The 19,907-nt window shown below is 41.2% G+C and overlaps 2 protein-coding genes across 3 annotated transcripts in view; both read right to left on the bottom strand.

Annotated features, from left to right (window-relative positions):
• arrdc1b (arrestin domain containing 1b) overlaps positions 1 to 7,595 on the bottom strand; it is a 37,482-nt gene extending 29,887 nt beyond the window's left edge. The window contains exon 1 of one of the 2 annotated variants that reach the window (XM_071466100.1): positions 7,326 to 7,595. In XM_071466100.1, coding sequence (XP_071322201.1) covers positions 7,326 to 7,566 — 241 coding nt within the window. In that variant the 5' untranslated portion in view covers positions 7,567 to 7,595. Of the gene's footprint in view, positions 1 to 7,001; positions 7,225 to 7,325 lie in introns of those variants that run through there. The other variant, XM_071466101.1, reaches the window with a different exon arrangement.
• Positions 7,596 to 9,989: 2,394 nt separating this feature from the next.
• Positions 9,990 to 15,539, bottom strand: LOC139611787 (glutamine synthetase-like). The gene is made up of 7 exons (XM_071466700.1): positions 15,400 to 15,539; positions 14,033 to 14,207; positions 13,182 to 13,343; positions 12,942 to 13,088; positions 12,446 to 12,573; positions 12,106 to 12,305; positions 9,990 to 10,734 (listed from the first exon to the last, which is right to left on the bottom strand). The coding sequence occupies exons 2-7, from the start codon at positions 14,199 to 14,201 to the stop codon at positions 10,431 to 10,433; spliced, it is 1,110 nt and encodes a 369-aa protein (XP_071322801.1). The 5' UTR covers positions 14,202 to 14,207; positions 15,400 to 15,539; the 3' UTR covers positions 9,990 to 10,430.
• Positions 15,540 to 19,907: the final 4,368 nt, after the last annotated feature.

Here is a 19,907-nt window from a genome sequence, read left to right as displayed (position 1 = left end):
TGATGTGCATGTGGATCGATGCCACCCACCCACTCTGAAGGGCAGCAGAGAGAATGAAGTCAGTCTGAGTCACTGTGATCAAGCTCCTCATTTCAGGACAAAAGACAACAAGTCAAAGTGATTAAAAAAAAAAACTTTCTTCTTCGGCTTCTAGATCATTTACTTTGACTTTAACTTAACATCGGTTAAGTCCTTTAAAACAGGCAATTCTCAAAGGACTGTACAAACAGAAGCAGAAACGAGTATGAGTACAGTGTAATTAAGCAGTAATTAATTACAAACAAAAAGAAGAATGCGGAATGATCAACGAACAGATGGACTCCAAAAAAATCTTAAAATCTTTATTCTTTTCCTTTTAAATTCAAAATTACAAAAATAATAATTGAAATAAAATGTATTATCATTATTATTATTTTTTTATTTAGAAGTAGTAACATTGCTGCTTAGCAGTGGCAGTAGCAGTATCAGCTTCAGTTGCAGTTGAGGTATTGCTAGTAGAAATTGCAATAGTGTTAGTAGCAGTAGCAGTAATTTTATCTAAAACAATGGATCTTTGTTCTACTCACTATGAATCATTTAAGGGTAGATGTGTAAAAATCTGGAGGACTGAGATGTTTGGTTTCAGAGCAGCTCCACTGGTTTTCAGACAGACAGATCTCTTATCAGTGACTCTCGGGGAAGTGATGTCGTGATTTACTCATGCCACTCGGTCTAGATGGTCCCACAGAAAAACTCAGCCTGTAGCGATGTGTTCATGAGCCAGAGTGAAGAGACACTCATGCACTGGATTCATTGATTTGTTCTGTATCAATTTCACCTCAGTTTTTCTCTGAATAAAGGCAGTGTTTGCCTTCAGGAGATCAACTGGATTCAAAACAGTGATGAATAAACTTCTAAAACAGCATTAATCTGGCCTGTAAGAATCTTCCTAAAATCAGGCCAGCATCTCTCAGCAGTGTCTTTCTGCATGCAGTTTGTAAAACAGGCTTTCTATTACAAATTTGGAGTCTGAAGCTCAATTAGTGTCATCTTCAGGGTTATTTTCTGACCCTTAGAGCGCTCGTACCAGAGCCACAGAAGACATTATACAGCTGTTTGTTCACAGGCTGAATGATACTTCTTATGACAGTGCACCTTTAAAGGTTTTATAAGTAACATTCAGAAAAGCCTTGTTACGAATGTGAACTGCAGTCAGCATCCTGTTCCTCACACTCCATAAGTAAGCATGGGAAAGCGTGCTGGGCATGAGGAGTGATGTTCAGAGAGAAACGCAGCCATGTATGACACTTGGATAGAGCCAATTTAAGGACCAGGAGAAGGAATCCACCCGTCCATCCCTTCCTACTAGACCATGTGGAGTTTTGAATGGGATCAACTGGTACTAAAGACAAGAGACCGTGCAGCGACTAACGGGATGGAAGGAACATCTACGGGCTACAGGAATGACGTCCTGGATTGGACCAAACATGTCCTCATGCACACCCCGAATGACATGCACACAGAAAGGGCCGATAAAGAGGGATAGCAGAACCTTTATGCATTTGGACTTTTTGCTGGTCCAAAAGCCCAACAATGCAGCGGCCCACCGGGATTTGTCTGCTTGGACATAGGTCTGGCCATGTGAGACTATAGTTTAACTAATGTTATGTTTTTTGAATTGAGATTTATGAAGCATAATATAGTTATCAGCTGATGTTGACCCTTGTTCTTCCTGAAGTTGGTCATATTCCCGTTTGGCTGGATGGGCTTCACTAGATAAAACTTTGGGGGGGTTTTTTGCGCTTACGTGGAGTTTGTGTTGGAGTCTGTGTTGTGCCAGAAGCTGGTCATTTGTTGACGTTAGCAGACTCCACTTCTAAGCTAACATTAGCTAGTGTTGCAAACTATTGGCACTGTAGAAGAGTGGAAGAGAGGTATTGAGGCAATGCACTCAGCAGCATAAACGTACCTTTAAGTACCTTTAGGTGCAGGTCAGAGCTCCAGCAAAGATGAGATACACTATGGGATGGATATACTGTATGTAGTCCGATATGCAACTTTATACCTAAATCTAATATATCAAGGTCTAGCTAACATAACCATTTCAGATCTTACCAGTTACATTGCCTCAGTGCATACAATCCACATTTTTTGCCTAATGTGCTGACCCACATTTTCTTTAACATTAAGAAAGGAAAATGTTATTTTCTTTTATTATTCTCACTTGTTTGGCATATACAACTTTCATTGTGTCCAAAACCCAATGATTACTGACTACAGACCTCATTTGTCTTATCTGGAGTTATACTTAATACTTTGTTAAACTGACTGCTGCTATGTGGACAAGTGCAGACTTGTCCAGGATAGAACAAACATGGCTGTAAAAACCCACAGCCACGGAGGAACTCAAACTTTTTCATTCACATGACATTTAGTCTGACACCATGAGTTACAGGATGGTTTAGTAATTTGCTGATTACGCATAAGAGCAGCAAAAGATTTGTCACAAGTTTAATGGAAGATTGTCACCGTGTGTGTGTATGTGCATATATGCACTTGTGGCTGGCTTCACATGGACCTGAGGGGACGTCTTGTCTTGTTTACACAAAGCTTGTGGTTTGTATTACCACAGATGATGAATAGGTTACAGTGACTGTGTGCCTCTGCTTTTCTGTAAACTAAGATGAGATCCACTGCTGTTATCTGAGATACAAACGAACAACATGCTGAAATGTCTCATTTGCACTCTTTTGGAGTCAACTTACTCATACAGAAAAGAGTCTTAACAAGATAAATAAGACTATAAACAGCCAGGAAGTCAGGTCAAATGGATTTTCACTTAAAATGAATAATTTCCTGTTTCAATTTCTGCTCTGAAACCTTCCTGCCTCTCAGTAGCACGCAGTCACACAGCTGTACATGTTATTTTGTTCGTGTTGGAGCCTGAAGTAAACTGTCAATACAGAGGTATGTCCCACATGAGATAAAACGTCCATTCAGGCTCATAGACTGAGTCAATGCAGCAACATCTCCTGTATCACTGAGATAAAAGCCAGGAGGCCGACCAAGAAACAAGAGGAGGCTAAACAGAACAGACAGGCTGGCTACGCCCTTTACCACAAATCTATAAGTCATCACCATTAACACAGAGGGATCCCCTGCTTCGGAGTGAGTCTGTTTTCTGTTAATGCCCCAAATCTACAACAGAAAATGTTTGTTCCTTTACCTGTTAAGCTCTACAACAAAACTGATATTAACAACATGTTACGCCACAAAATTAAAGTTCCTCTCCAAACGCTGTGATGTGGTTTTCCCACATAAAAAGTGATAAAAATGGAAAACTGGAAGCACATATACGCTTACTTCCTCATTGAGAAATCTGGATCAGGCCTTGTGTCCTGCCCACCACCACTGCTCACGCTAGGTTGTCAGGTGACAGAGCACAGAGTATCAAGATGGTTAGAGGAGGAAACATCTGAGATTCAACCACGTTCTAGTGTTTTGAGGAGCTTGCTGAGCACATGAACACGACAGGAAACAATGCTGTATGTAATCTAGTGCTACTGATTATACCTGTATCACAGTCATATCCGTGTTAGGTTACTGTTGACTCCTCTAATGCTGTATGAAGTTATTGCTGATGAAAATGGAAAATTTCCTATTGCTGCTGTTTCAAAACATAAGCATTCAACTGTGTGGTTTTTCTTGTGAATCGTCCACAGGAAAAGCAATGAATTTGTAGATGAATTTAGCAGGAACAGTGACAGTTCATCAAAGATGCATTGACAAAACAACTGTCATTTTTTGACAGGAAATCGCTTTTATGGCAGTGAGTAATGAAAGAATAAGCTGCAGCCACAGGGAGCTGTTACATGAAGAGTTGCAGGCAAAAGGCTGCACACCTCCAACATAACCAACTCCTGTTACTGAGGGTTACTCACTGCTGAGTGAAAAACTACTCACACCATGTGCAGAATGAAATCAGATCGCAATAGCATGACAGGAAAAGATCATTGACTGACTTCTTCATTAAAATAATGCATGTTTGGTTTCACTATAACATGTACAGCTGTGCTACTGACACAGCAACTGGTCCTCTGTTGTTTTCCTGCCAAAGTAGTTGCTCAATGACTGTTGCCAAATCAAACAGGAGAAAACGTTTAAGGATTTTCACTTTACAGTTAAGCAACTAAAACACTTAGTTAGGAAAACATTGTGGCTATGGTTAAAAGAAGATAACAATCTTACTTTTTGCATTCCTACATAATGGAAAACCTACTTCCTATATTGCCATTACAATGTTGGCACTAACTCATACACTGCACAATCTCCAACATGAACATAACGTGTACGAATACTGGTCAGTTCTCAACAGAGCTGCAGTCCATGTTCAACATTATGTGTAAGCAATGTGTATAAGTGGCTTATTCATGTGCTTTCATTTATCCATTCATGACTCCTCTTATACGACTGTCTCTGTAAGGGATCAATAGAAATGCTGTCTAATGGTCTCCATCATCAATAATAGAGTGAGGCTGAGAATTTGGCTTCTACAATGTTCAGCATCTCAGAAAGCCTGCGTCCGTTTATTAATATCTCTGTATTTATTTCACCATTATACTTGGTAACAGTACACACCCAACTCACACTGCGCTGTAAACAAAACAAGGATTCATGCAGATCATATGGTGCAACAATCTATGTAATGGATAGCCTGTGGCTGGATTTTCAGCACGGACACACACACACACACTCAAAACACATGCAACAACATTCAACAGTCCACTTTGATGATACTGCAGACAGTCCTGTACTGAATGATGAGACCAGTGCCGCTCTATAGTGTAGTACAAACAGTATAGAAAGCACACCAGTGTGAGTTTTCCCTACAGTACAGATTTTGACTAAACCATGCAGACTGGTGGCAAAAGGGGCAATAACTCAACTAAACCAGTGGGTTGCAGCAATGCACTAAACCGTGACTAGCCGTCATGTGTCTGCACAAGTGAATGATCTGGAAAATTATAAGAGCTCAGCTGCAATTTTTGAAATCAAAGAAATGGCTGAAAGTGCTGCACATGATGAAGAGAAGGAGTTAGTAAAAAGAAATATAGACAGGGTTCAGATTGTAAAAAGTCAGACAACAAACAGAAAGTGATTATCTGCAAATTATGTCAGACCACAGTGGTTGTAGTGGTTTGAAGAAAAACAAATATACAGTGATATATATTGTAACCGTCCTTGCCATGATATAGATTTTAGTCTTGGACTCTGCCTTTCACTCTTCACCTGCATCATTATTGTGATCCATGTATTACCCACACTATTCATCAACTGACTTCATCAGACATCCTTAATCAAATAAATGGAGAAAATTGATTACACGAGGAACCAACTCCTACTCCATTCAGGAAAATAAAAGTCAGACTTAGAGTGATAAACCAACAACTTCTGTCTGATCTCTTCTCTAGAAACAAAAACAGGAAATTCTCACGCTTGAACAAAGCAGACACACACACACACACACACGCACACACACATTTCCCTGCTGCAGCATGATTCAAGTCGTCTGATTGATGGAATCATCAGCAGCCATGGTTAAGAGGGGTAGGTCACTTGACACATAATGCAGCCTCTGCATTTGCAGCACATTAATGGACACGCTGAAAGCCCCAGCTGGAGCTCGAGTCTCCTCATTTGGAGCACCTTCACTTATAAGTCAGGGGAGGGCTCTGACTGTTAGTTGGTAGACTCTGTCTGTGAAGGTGGCCCAACCTCAATAGCAGTGGGTGGTAAAGGCAGCCAACCGAACCAGCATTTATGTTTCTGAAAACACCCTGTGGTTTTTCACACTTTGTTGCAGGTGTGATATGTCACTTCTCACAAATTAGGGCAAAACAAAAGTGTATGGTCCAACCATCAGTAAATACAACAGATACTGCCCATGTCCTTGAGCTGATCCAAACCCTCAGTCAGCATCACATCACACATTCTCCTCTCAGCATCAGTGCTTTTATTGAGCTGTTCACCTGACTTAGAGAAGCTCTCCTGCTGCCTGTGTGCTCGTCAACCACCACAGCAGCCATCACCACAGGGGTTAATTTGTGAATAACGCCCAGTGTAAGGTACAGAAAAGCCGCAGCCGTGTGACCTCACAGTGTAACTGAGCACAGTGGGAGCTCTGACCTCTGCTGTAGGCCATCTGCTGCAGGTCAGCCGGTGCATTATGCTAAATTAATCTCACCAGGGCAGACAAACAGGTAGAGGTGTTGCAGAACAACTTGAGAAAAACCTCAAATTGCTCAAAATATTTAATAAAAATATGGGCTGTGCATGCCTTATTTCACACACATATAAAATGAATGAAATAGGAATTAATTCCATTAACATTTCTGTGCTGCTCATTCCCTTCAGATGCTGCACTACATGACTGCTCTTCGAGTTTATCACTGCAGCTGAGCAGTTTTTACTGACCACTGTTACTCACCATGAAACATGAGCTTTAAAGCTGATCTGTTGCCACAAAAATCACCTCAACAACATTGCTCTTTGCAGCAGCGCTCTTTATTTACAGACCCTGTCAATTAACAAACCTCTGCGCCAGACTCCCCTTGAAAAAGTGCTTTAGTTAAAGTTGATAGCAGCCCTCTATTATCAGAGAAGAGTCCCAACAAGTATCGCTTACATACAGTGGATTCTTTGTGTCCTTCCACGGCTCCAAAAGCTGCTCTCCACCTTGCCAACCTCCCTCACCCCCCCATTGTTAACTGTTTCCAGTGGTTTGTCTGAGATGTTGGCAGCAAAAGCTTTGGGTTTCCTTCCCTACCGTAAAACATGAACGGACTATTCAAAAGAAAAGCAACGAATCTCTTTAACACCTGTTGTTCTGCTTTTTGGGTGCTTCACCGTCCAAGCAACATCCCTAAACAGTGCCTAGGGCTCGGCAGAAACAATGCATGGAAGCAACATGTTGTCACAAGCAGGATGTGCTCCAGGATGTGGGTTTCAAGCGACGTGCCTACCGAGCAGCACCAAACTGGCTGAAACGGCACCGCCGAGTCCGCGGCGGCCGCTCCGGTCATGAGGCGGGTGGAGACGCTCCGTCCACTCCCGCCGCAGCCGCACCGACATCCGCGGTGTCCGCACCAGGTTTTCACACGGCGACGGTCCTTCAACGAGCCGCTAAACACCGCTCACAAAGTCGCCACGCAGTCCCCCATTCTTCCCTAATGTCCTCCATCACGGAGGAAAAGTTTATTTCCGTGGAGCCTCTCCGCTCGCTTCAGCGAACCAAGCGGCGAAAATAACAGTTTCCCCGGCTGGAAACATGCTGAAGGAAAGCTTACCTTTGTACTGCAGCGAGTTGCCGGTTCGTATTTTCACAGTCCCGCTGATAGACTCTCCCGGACCGTAAACCACCTTGTTGTTGGTAAAAGTGATATCAAATTCTTGAAGCTTCCCCATGGCTCCGCTCCGCCGCCGCTCCGCGTCTCTGCCGCTGAGAGGAGGCGATGCTGAGATCTCACCTGCCGCTGCCGCGGGCCCCGTGGAGACCGGTGACGTCACCCTGAGCGACTTGAGAGTCATGGGAGGGAGGATAGCACTGTACACTGTGGGTTGTGGGCAGGGATTGAAAATCTCTTATATAATTCATTTGCCGGATAATTTGTGGTAAAATAAAAGAAATTCAGTTTTAATTATTACATCTGAAAAGGTCATGACCAAAAAGGTCAAACAGGTCAAGTGTATCCTCATGACACACTTTGAGAAGTTTTGTACATTAGGCACATTGCCCACCAGTGTATCATCACAGATGCCCCATGCCTGGATTAACCTGCTGGGGGGACCCTGTGGACAAAGAATGAGCAACTGGGCCCCTATTAACCCCTGTTGCTCCCACTCTCTGTACAGTGTGTGTAGCTTTTCTATGCTTGAATTCTAGCTGACCCCAGGTTTGCTGTGTGGTAAACACAAAACTGAAATAAAAGGTGTATAAACTAGTCTTTGACACGTGGACTGTTCTCACAACAGATTGTAGCATACAACCTGCTGATTTACAGTACAGTAAGACTGGACCTTCTGGGACTCCTGGAGTTCCCAGTCACCAGGGGGGTTGTCCACTTTGCCCAGTTGGTAATCCAGCCTTGTTGATGTCTAATTGCACCAGTGGTATATTATCTGGGTTTGTCCCTATAAAGCAGAGTCCCCATGACAAGCACCTTACTGTCTGAGAGTGCAGACAGTCTATAATAGTTCTGCAGGGTTAAAATGTGTTGCTTTGGGGAACTGAAATAATATATAAAGCTGTCTTTGTTTACATGATTTATAAGACTAACTATGCTGAAAAGAGGAACACATGCTGAACAAAACTGTGGTATTTAGATGTAAACTGGCAGTGTTGCAATTCCCCTTTGTCAATGTGAAGAGCACTTTTTTTTCTCCATTCAGCAGAAAAATAATCACAATACCATTTTGTATTAACAGGAAAAGCAAGTTGCGTACCAGAGAACACCGAAAAAGGTTAAAACCTCACCAAGAAATGTTGCATCAAAGATTTAATACGAAAGCTGTCAGCAGAGTGTGCAGCACTCATGCCAACCACCTTCTCATTTTTTTCCACCTGTGAGTTCCTTCTTTGTGCATTGCTGGACCAAAGTGTCCATCAACGCCACACTAATCTCAGTCTGCGCCCTAGACCGGACTAAACACACTAAATACTCAAAACACACTATGACTTAGCATAAATATTTCTTACAGTACTTCACATGGTTCATACACCTCACATTTCTGTGTATACTTCCTGTCTCTGAAGGTACTTCCTGTCTCAGTGTGCATCATCATTTGCTGCAACAGAAGTAATAGCTAAGCTCAAAGAAAACATGATTCTATTGTATTGTCTTGACTTGCACCTTTCATTATGGAGCTTCAGCATGTCAAAATTACTAGAAAATTCCACCAAACACACAGAGACAGACAGACAGACATCAACTCTCTCTCTCTCTCTGCTTCTGTCTTTCTCTCATCATCTCCCCAGGCTGCAAATATTCCTTGTAAAAGCTTTGAGACAGATGTTTCCATGACGACAGACAAACACCAGGGTTGCCAAGTTACTGCCTGTATCCATGGAAATCTGGTATGCCGTAGCATCTGATCTGGTCCAAAGAATCTTTTTTTCTGTTTACTCCTGTTGTGAAACCACCTCTCAAACAGTTTGAATAATGAGTCATTTGACTCCACGAGGCTGAAAGTGAGAGAGGATCATATGTCAGGAAGTGGCAGGATAAGATGTTAACGCCATATGTCAAGCACGCTGAGCATCAAGCTGAGGTGAAGCCATGCCAGTACGATGATGACTAAACAATCTCATTCATGTCTTTGCTGCCCTTATGTGTCTTTTTTATTTAGTCGTTTCTTCAAGGTTTTAACCACATTTCATTCATCCCTCTGAAAGTGCTGCACAGATGGCTCTGGTCTGCTGTGACACTCTGACCTTTTGTCAGGTGGTTCTGACTGGTGAATAGCACATTTTTAGCTGTACAGTCATGGTGGCATGCAGTGGGATGAAAACTATATTAGTAGCGCCCCTTGGTGGACAGTTGCCAGAAAGCACTTGCATCTGTGATGGTGCAGTAGTGGGTTTGGCCAGATGATTTTTATCTTTTGTAATTTTGCTGAGAATCATCTTGGAGATGCAAGAACAAGATAACTGGGCGAAAATTGATATTTCATAGCAAATTCTTCAATATCAATACACACTACCAGTCAAAATTCTGGACAAACTTTGAGTCCGACTGGTATGTTATCTCGTAATTATATAACATGGGGATCACTATCCGTACATTCAGAAAGACCTTCTAAATCATTTGTAATGTGACTATAATGACCAGACAATATGAACAATTCCCTGTTGATTCTGTTGAGCTAAAGCACTAAAAAATGACAAAATTTACTGCCATTTACTGCCTTGAAACCTAAGCATTCACAGTATTTAGAACACAATAATCACAATATTGATGCTGTATTGATTTATTGGCCTTATTATGTTTTTGACTTTCTATACCCTGAAATTGCAAAGGAACGAACAAACAAGAAAGAGCAGAGACAGTTATAGCACTATATTTCAAGGTAACACCTGTAACACACGTTTTGAAAACAATCATTCATAATTCAGTGCAGCATGATAAGCATGTGAGCTCAGAACAGTCATAACACATAGTTATATCCAGTTCTGACAAAGGTGTGGTGCAAAACATTCAACATTTCTTTTCTAAGGACAGTTAAAGCACTGAGGAAAGTCTATACAATATAAACCTAGAACATACATGCCACCACAATAACCATTAAGTCTGCATGTCTTAATTTCTTGTTTTTCAAGAGTCCAACTCAGGTGAACTCACAGAGGGATGTAGGACTACATAGCCAGTACAGCAGGCTGCACCTTCCTCCTACTTTCACTCCTCTTCCTTTTCTGGATCCAGCAGGCAGGTACATGCAATGGCCTTTGTCACAGTGTATGGGTCACAGTTTGCTGCAGGCCGGCGGTCCTCGAAGTACCCTTTCTTCTCTTGGCCAACCTGGCGAGGGATACGGATGCTGGCGCCTCGGTTAGCCACCCCAGCAGAGAAATCATCGATGCTGGAGGTTTCGTGGAGACCCGTGAGACGTCTCTTGTTGTCCTGGCCGTCATGAGGGTCATACAGACAGATGTGCTCGCTGTGCTTTTCGCTCAGTTTCTCGATAGCCTGCTCGATGAATCTGTCACAGGAAAAGAAATACAGGTGATACACGTGATGATTGCTTGCTATTGGCTGGAAACATGAGCTGATAAGTATTTTGACCAATCACCAGAATGTCCACCTGAAAGTCAACTTTAAAACTAAAATTATGAAAGTTTGGTACTTCATAAGACAGTAGGTTTATTGATCTCTCAGTGTATAAAGCTAAAAAGTATAATGAAAGAACTAATCTTATGATTTTCTAATGAATAAACTTGCAGTGTGACCCACAAACAACTGTGTCCTGCCATCACATTTTCCTGTTAATGAAATCTGACAGTTACCTTAAACCTGCAGTGATTGCTTTTTTTTACAACTTGGGGAAAGCAGGAACAGGTAGTGATCACATTAACTTTTATATTGATACAGCGTAATTGTTAGCAATCAGTTACCTATGTACACATCTAGCAGATACAAACTAACACTAATACTTGTTTGGAGTTATTTTTATTGCCACATGATGAATAGTCTCCTTTGTTCCTCTCTTTGTTTCCCCTGTTTTCAGTTTCCTCAGTCTCCTTAGGGAAATGTCTGACTCCTCAGCTGCTAAATGCGCCGCTGTGTTCAGATAGTCTCTAACTGTGTATGTCTGCTGTCTGCTGCTGAAAACAGCTGCCTGCTGTAGCTTAAAATTAAGCTAATGAGAGTGGTGAGAATGAACCAAATCAGTAAAGTCACAGGTCAAAACCATAACAATGACCTGGTTATTATAAAACCCTATGGTTCAGAAGGAAACTAATTCTCTGTGGGCTACTCACTATGTGCAAAACATTTCAGATACATGTAGAAATGTGATCCATTGTTAACAGAAAAATATTGATTATAGCTACTTTAAGTTACACAATTTACAGATGCTCTATTTATGTCAGTTAAGTGACAAATGCTTTGGCTCATAGATAATTAGTTCAATGTTTTCTTTGTTTTTACTTTGGAGCATGTAAGAAATAAAAAATGATTAAGTTGTAGTTGTAGTGTGTCAATGCAAAGATTTAGTTGGATAAGCTGGTGCATGTTGCCGTGTTTTTGGTTACCACAAACACACATATAGTCAAAAAGACACAAAAAGTAAAGCTTGAAACATATCAAATAATAAGTAAATCATAGTGAATGTTTTAGCAACTATGAAAGACTCTATTTACTAGAACATTAAACTTTCTTGACCAAATGGAAAACTAAAATAACTAAATTATTTTTGAAAGTACATAATAATAATAATAATAATAATCATCATCATCATCATCATCATCATCATCATCATCATCATCATCATCATTTTGGACAAAATACAAAAAAAAAAACTAAACTTTGAATTATTGCATGAATTACTGTTTCACAGGAGATGTTTACTTACTGCAGTCCGCCTTCCTCCCTCATCTGTTTGGTGCTGACATTCGTGTGGCAACCAGCACCGTTCCAGTTGCCCTCCATTGGTTTGGGGTCCAGTGTTGCCACAACCCCAAAATCTTCACACACACGGTGCAGCAGAAAACGTGCAACCCACAGATGGTCGCCCATCTCAATACCTTCACAGGGACCCACCTGGAACTCCCACTAAAGCCAGAGGATGCAGAGGAAGAGAAGAGAGGGAAATATGAGAATAGCAGAGGGGGAAGTGTAAAACAAAGATGGATAAAAAGATAATTCCATTTGAATGCTTTTGTCTTTCCACTGTGCATCACACTGACACTTACCTGAGATGGCATAACTTCAGCATTGGTGCCATAGATTTTGACCCCTGCGTAGAGGCAGGCCTTGTAGTGACACTCCACAATGTCCCGTCCATATGCATTCTTTGCCCCCACCCCACAGTAGTAAGGGCCTTAAAGTGGGGGACAAGATGGGATGCTTGGTAAGACAAAAATAAATACAAAACCTGTGCAAAAAGTATACATGCATGGCATTTGTGGTTGACCTTTCCACTTCATTAATAATCATGTCTGTAGTAGTATTATATAAAGTTTAATATATGATATTGTTCGGGTGGCTTTGGTGCCCTTAAGCTAGATCATGGACCAGGGTTTTCCTTTCACAAACAGCTAATTACTGCTCCGTAAGTTAAGTAAATGCAAGACATGATTTAGTACTTGTAAAGAACTTATAAAGTGCACTTATTAAGTACTAGTAACTTATGTTTCAATATTAGATACCAGTGCTCCAAAGAGGAGATAAGAATAACTGCTAACTCACCCTGGGGTGATGGGTATCCATTTGTGGGCCAACTAAAAGGATGTCCGTCTGTTCCAAAGAGTGTGTACTCCTGCTCCATACCAAACCACATGCAGTGCTCTTTGACTTTCTCCATCACCTCGTTGCAGCTAGCTCGGTGGTTAGTCTCTAGACAGCAAAGACAAAAGCAGGAAAACTTGTTTGTCCTGAGCTTACTGAGTGGGATCAGTAAAACATGATCAAAAATGGGAAAAATCATACCTGCAGGTAAGCGGTTGTACTTGAGGACCTCACAGAGGACCAGTTTGTTGGGGTCCAGGGTGAATGGATCCCTGAACATGCAGACTGGGATGAGGTACATGTCACTGTTGGAGCCTTCGGCCTGGTACGTGCTCGAGCCATCAAAGTTCCATTCAGGGATATCTGACAAGATCATTTCAGTCTGAGGATTATTGTCAAAGCATCTCTCCTAAATATAATTCAGAACTGCCCACAGACTATCTTAGCTCAGATGCTGCTGAGACAAAGCCCTGCACATTGTTTGTAACTGGTAAACAGACATTATATTCTCCATTGTGAGTTCCTTGCAGTTTTGGAAACCACGCATCATTAGGAGTTGAGGATACATATTATAGCTGTATTAAAAGTTAGCTGATTCTAAATTAGACCAATGTGCTGAGCAGTAACAAATATTTGTTCTCCAGCTTAGCCTCCATATTAGTGAGGTTTCACCAGGATGCTCTTACGCCTGTGTTGTGTACAATGAAGGTGTACTACCACTGTGTTTCTCACTGACAACACAGCTGCACAGTTAAAGAGTTAAACCACAGCAATCCACAGCAATCTACACAAACACCCCCCATCTTTTAATTTAATGCCTCAGATTTCCTCTAATTTACATACAAGAGCAGTCAATCAAATTCAGTGCTTTTACCTCTTAATCAAACTTATTCTATGCATGTTTTACCTTCTTCACATAAAAAGTTTAAGATCCTCACGGAATTTAAGGATGAAAAATGACCTTACATTCCACTGACTACTGTAAAGAATTCAGTTTTTTGTCACATGACTTTCACCCCAAAACTAAGAAATAATAATAAATAATAAAAAACCTTCTATGCTTTCAGGTTCTTTGTCCAGGGTTCGGGTCTTGTTGCGAAGCCCCTCTCCGGTCCCATCGATCCAGATGTAGGTGACCTGGCACTTCTCTCCCTGCGGCAGGCTCATGTACCTCTGGCGCACACTCTTGTTGAGGCAAGAGCTGGGTGACACTGACGCCATGTTCACCTTTGGTGAGAGAGGGAGAGAGGTGATGTTTTCACAAAATCATGTGACCTTTCACCTCTGGCGTTTATATGTTTTAGCTTTTCCATGCTTTCAACTGTAGTTTACACTGGTTTTGTCACTTGTTTAGTCTCAGTAGAGCTACATTTTCTGTACTTGGGTGCTTAATGAATTTAATGTAACACAAATGCAAAATATTGTACTTTTCTCAGGTGAAAAGTAAAAAATTAGAATACATTTTTTTAAAAAGTAGTGGAAAATTGTCAAGAAAGTGACAATGAATCTTACTATTAATCCTACTACTAGTTTTAGGTTCATACAATGTTTCACATTTGTGTTTGTGTTTGGTCAGGTTAGAAACCTGCAAGGCTTAAAATAAAATATTTGCTTAGCTGGAAGGTTTCAGTGACAAATACTCACAGAAAGAAAAGAGTCAGAAAGACAAAAGAAAACAACATCTGAGAATAATGATGGAAATGAAAAGAATAATTATAGAGCAGCAGTGCATGTTGAAGTGACAGTGAGCCCTTCACTTCAGCATGCTGAATATTTGATTTATTTCTGAAATACAATGACTGTAAATAAAATTAGAATGGAGTAGAAAAACACAATTTGATGTCTAGTTTCTGAGGCCTGAACTTTCCCATCTGTGCCTCATAAATAACACATGGCTTTGTTTTTATATTATAATTTCATTACAAACCTGTGAATATTGTATTTATTAAAGATCCAGTTCTGCATACAGATCTTATATTCATCAGATTATAATATTATGCTTAAAAAATGTAAACATTCTATAATCTTTATTTCATTTTCTTTCATCTCTCTTTCACTTACTCTTTTTAACTGAAAAAGTTTAATACTACAGCATTTTTTCAACAAAATGTCATGAATAACTTACTTTTGATGAAACGGTCAAATCAAACTTTAAACTTTTACTCAGTTATTTACAGTTTCACATTCAACCTGAAAACAAAAATAGGAATAAAACTACTGCAAAAACTGCACTTTCGCAAATCTTACTAATGCACTGGCTGTGCCGTATCATTTATCTAAAGAACAACCACATTTGCAGCAGACTCAAAATCACTTGTGCTCATGTAAGGATCAGAAAGTTTAAATCTTATATATTAACTCAAATTATGAGACTTATTTAAAGATTATCAGACTAAAACACATGAATATTTGGACTTACTGTGTTGCAGGTGTCTTCGGGTGTCGTCGAGGATCAACAAGACAACCCAGTGTGTGTCATGCCTAAACCTGTTTGTGGTATTTAACCTGACTGTAAATTACCATGCTGATGACACAGTCCCACGTGTCCCTTACGTGTTTTGACATTTCAAGGCAAGTAGTGTAGTTGTGGGTGTGTTTATATTTGCTTAATTTATGTTTCCACTGCATACAATATGATGATTTCATTAGACTTAATCAGATTCTTCATCCCTCTGACTGTAAAGCCAACTCTGGGACAGTATTTGAAAGATTACTACTTTTCTTCTCAGTCAAAATCAACCCATTTAGTCTCCTTTATATTAAAAACAATAAGTCAGCCAAGTCACTGCACAGGCACAGCTGAGCCGAACATTAACTCCCATGAGAAATAGTAATGAACACCCACCTGTGCCAGAGAGGACATCTGCTGATAGTGACTGACTGCTGTTCGCTGAGCAGAGAGTCTTGCAGCTCAGTGAACACAATTAAAGACAAGAAGCTGCTCAGACGCTCATTTTCCATAGGGTAAGCTGTCCTGAGATCAGCCAGGGGGGCAGAAATTTAACAACTTCTACAGAAACAGGCCCGGTCACATTGGACAGTGTGGTGATGTGGGCAAAGAGCAAGACAAAGACACAAGCAAGATAAGCTGCTTAAAGGTCAGAGGAGCCACTAAGGGCCTCCATGGGCCCCAAACAACCAAATAACAAAGTGCAGTTCATTTTTAAACACTTTTTCATTTGCAATGCTAGTGGCATATTTCTAGGGATGGTAAAGTTGGTTGGTCCTGAAGTATTGAAAACCATTGGACAGACTGACATGAACCATTGTACAGATATTAAAGCTTGTCCACAGGATGAATCCTACTGACCTTAGTGATCCTGACTTTTCCTCTATAGCTGCACCACCGTGTCAAAGTTTCTCTTGAATGAATAGTTTCTGTCTCTGTTTGCTCAGTATGGTTGTGTATTGTACAAAGGAAGAAGTTTGCTAAGTTTGGCTAGACATCAAACATGGGAATCAAACAGGAGAATCTAGTCAGCATGAATCGTACATAGTTAACATTTTTAGAAGCTTGCCCTCAGTTTTCACTCCCTTTCATAACAATGTAAAAGGTAGCTTAAGATGACGCATGTTATTTGCTTGTTATCAGGAAATCTTTGACAGTCCCAGCAAACAACAGACTTGATGCACGACATTCTTTTGCACAGTTTGGTTTTTCTTGCCCTACAACATTTCAGCTACACAATACAAGGGAGGGGTATTGCCAATACTATAGAGATGATGCGTGCAGGACTTTCTGCACTGTTAGCAGCAGGCTGAACTTTTGGGTTGCAATTAAAAAATTCAGCACAATGTCTAACTTGCAATAAACAATTTATTCTCAATGTTTCAGTGCTAGACCTTGTCTTGCATTGAAATAATTTTGCCTGCACTGAAATGTCAAGCCCCGAAATGTTGCAAATAAATTGTTTATTACTAGAGTTAGACAGTTTGCAGGATTTTTAATTGCTACTTTGGATCCATTCATCCTCCAACGCACCTGCCTCACTAAATAGCTGTGCAGGGTGTTCCTCTGTTTTGAACTTTTAGGTTGAAAGTGAAATATCTTGACAATAACTTTGGAGATTTTAAGCAGTTTTTCATCAGATCAAGATTTCAACTTGTCCAATACTTTGGTTTATTACCAAATACCTGCAAAACTAATGACATTCCCATCAGCCTTACTTTGTGTTTAGCGCTAATGAGCAAATATTATCATGCTAACACACTGAAATTTACATTTAGTGAACTGCAGTGCCGAACAACAGCCTCACCGAGCTGCTTGCATGGCTGCAAACAACTGGCTACTCTGAAGGACTCTCAGGTCCTTCAGACATCCTCGCCAATAGTAAGAATGAATTCCTTTTTTGTTTTTCCTTCATTAAACAGTCTGACATTATGTATGTTAGCTGTTTTTTTTTTTGTCTTAGTCAGCAGTGACTGAAGTTTTCGTCCTGTCAACAGCATTTTTTGAAGGTTGCTTAGAGCAACATATACCATGACAATAAACCACAAACGAACACAGACACACACACACACACACACACACACACACACACACACACACACACACACACACACAAATGAAAAAAAACAAAACGGTTGTAGCACAGAAAGACAACGATGCCACTGAAAAATCTCAACTATTATTACACCTCAGTAATGTGCATTGTATCTCACACTATCTCACCATCATTCTTAAAGCTTATTTTTATTGCCTCTTTATTTGATAGTTGACTTAACTGAGACACAGAGAACAGTAGGAGAAACAGGTCAACCCACAGTCTACAACCTTAAATGAGCTGTAAACATGGTGGTTACATGGTGCATCTTAGATCAATAAAAAGACTTCCAGGATGCCCCTGGCATTTCACATTTAACAATAAGTCAGTCACTTGAAACAAAGGTCAAGGGGGTAGCTAATGCTGTTGGCTTTAAGCAGTACAGCCAAATCAAAACAACATTTGGGGAAGGTGCAGCTGAAAAGTAAACAGATGAGAAGAGGCTCTGACACTGATCTGATGAAGGCCAGTCATTAAGATCATCAGACTGACACACAACACCTCATATTTCTGAGTACAAATGCTGGATCTTTCGCCTTTTTTACATTTTTTAAATCGTACCCTCTCAGCATTTGTCCACCTTAAAAGACCCTAATGGTAAAAATGATAAATGGTGTCTGTTACACAAATATCCACAGTAATAAATGGTTCAAATGCCCAAATGTGCAATTAAAATGAAAGGCAAGGCGAACTGGATCAGACTTGCAGACAAGTTCGCACTCAGTAAGTCAGTAACTACTCTTCAACAAGTGTCCACGCTGTATGTGTCTGTCTTCTCTCTTCAATTAGGCTTTTCTCACGATGCGTCCGCTCTTCCTCAGGTCCCTCCCTCCTCTGATGGTCCGGATTGACTGGCTGCTCTTCCTCCAGGCTCCCTGACACACCCGGGAGCTGAGGATGGACAGGTGGAGCACAAGTGGTTTAAAAAAAGACACAGATGCCTGCATGATTTCACTAGAAAGAGTGAACCACGCACCACATTACTTCAATTCATAAGATGAATGAGTAATCTTTCCTGTAATCAACCAACACCTGACTCAATAATTCATCTTGTTTTGATCTTAATTGGAAAGCCAAAGAACATTTAAAGAATGCGTCTGTCAGGTTCACAGGGTTTTACAGCCCTGTCCACATTCTTGTGTGTGTTTGGGGATGACTGTTCTCGTGGTTTGGTTCGGTACCATTAGTTCCAGTGAAGGTGAATCCTAACACAACAGTAAAGTACAATGATATTTTAGACAGTAGAGTGCTTTTAACTGTGTGGCAAGCTGTGTGGTATTTGTCAAGTTATCATAGGCCTGGTATTTTGGATATGAAATCTATCTTCCACTTTTTTGTAGCTGTGCGGAGCAGTATCTAACATCTGATTGGTTCTCAGTGTAAGACCAGTACATGTGTACTTTCAGTGTCCAAAACATTCACTGTACTATTTTATTGTTTATTAACTGCAGTGATGTGTCATAGAGCTGCAGCACCTGTTGCTGGTGCCGGGCAATCCAATTTGCTGATGAGTTCATTTTGAGTTGGTTCATCTAAACAAAAGGAGTAGTGTTATGTTGAGTGTTTAATCACACAATACTTTTTCTGACCTTTTTTAATCTGGCCTCTGACAAATACCTCATGTTGAAAAAACAACCTAGAACTTACACTGAACCTGATAATAACTAAACTAAATCCGAGCATTTTCCAAACCGTAAAAACTAAAGTGAACTAGCAAACCTGCTTTGAATACTAATCAAAACTAAAGTGAAATTGAAAACAATATGTCAAAACGAATAAAAAAATAAATAAACCAATGAAAAATCCATCCACAACTACAATAACCTCGGTTTATATTCAGCACAACCATTTTGTTTTTGTTTTGTTTTGCATCGCTGTCTGAACAAACGACTGACGCCAACCTCATAAATATTAAATGACGGTTTATCGATCAGTATCGGTTCCTCTGTGGGCTGCCGCCGCCGGGCTGTCACACGGATCTCCAGGCGACAGCAGCGCCTCCATAGTAACCAAAGGAGGTATGCACACACACACACACGCACACACACGCACACACCTGGAGCCCGGCGGGGGTCCGGCGGCCGCCCTGCGGGGTCCGGCGCTCTGTCTCCGGTACTGCATCCAGCCGCAGAGCAGCTCGTGCGCGATCATGACGTAGAGCAGGAAGATGAGCAGCGCGGGCTCCATGCGGCCGCGCGCCGCCGGGCGAGGACCGGCCGCAGACAAACACGGTGCAGGAGAGACCGAGCTGCGGGCCCCGGGCCCCGGGCCCCGGCTGCACACGGCGAAGAGGGGGAGGGGGTGCGCGCGCCCAAGTTGTCCGCTCCAACTCGTGGGTCCTCAGGTCGCGAGACACAGGCTGCGGCTGCTGCTCCACCCATGA

Source organism: Trachinotus anak, unplaced genomic scaffold (genome assembly GCF_046630095.1).
Source record: "Trachinotus anak isolate AG129_WGS33_773 ecotype Australia unplaced genomic scaffold, CSIRO_AGI_Tana_v1 ptg000028l, whole genome shotgun sequence".
NCBI lineage: Eukaryota > Metazoa > Chordata > Actinopteri > Carangiformes > Carangidae > Trachinotus > Trachinotus anak.
The sequence above is the reverse complement of the archived record's forward strand: the minus strand, read 5'-3'. Positions and strand labels throughout refer to the sequence as shown.

Bases quoted from the DNA above. Each gene is read 5' to 3' on its own strand.
- LOC139611787 (XM_071466700.1), bottom strand. From the start codon at position 14,201: ATGGCGTCAGTGTCACCCAGCTCTTGCCTCAACAAGAGTGTGCGCCAG. The intron at 12,306-12,445 runs GTAAGTGTCAGT...CTCTGGCTTTAG, and splicing joins CTGAAGTTATGCCATCTCAG to TGGGAGTTCCAGGTGGGTCC. The intron at 10,735-12,105 runs GTAAGTAAACAT...TTCCTGTGACAG, and splicing joins AGGGAGGAAGGCGGACTGCA to ATTCATCGAGCAGGCTATCG.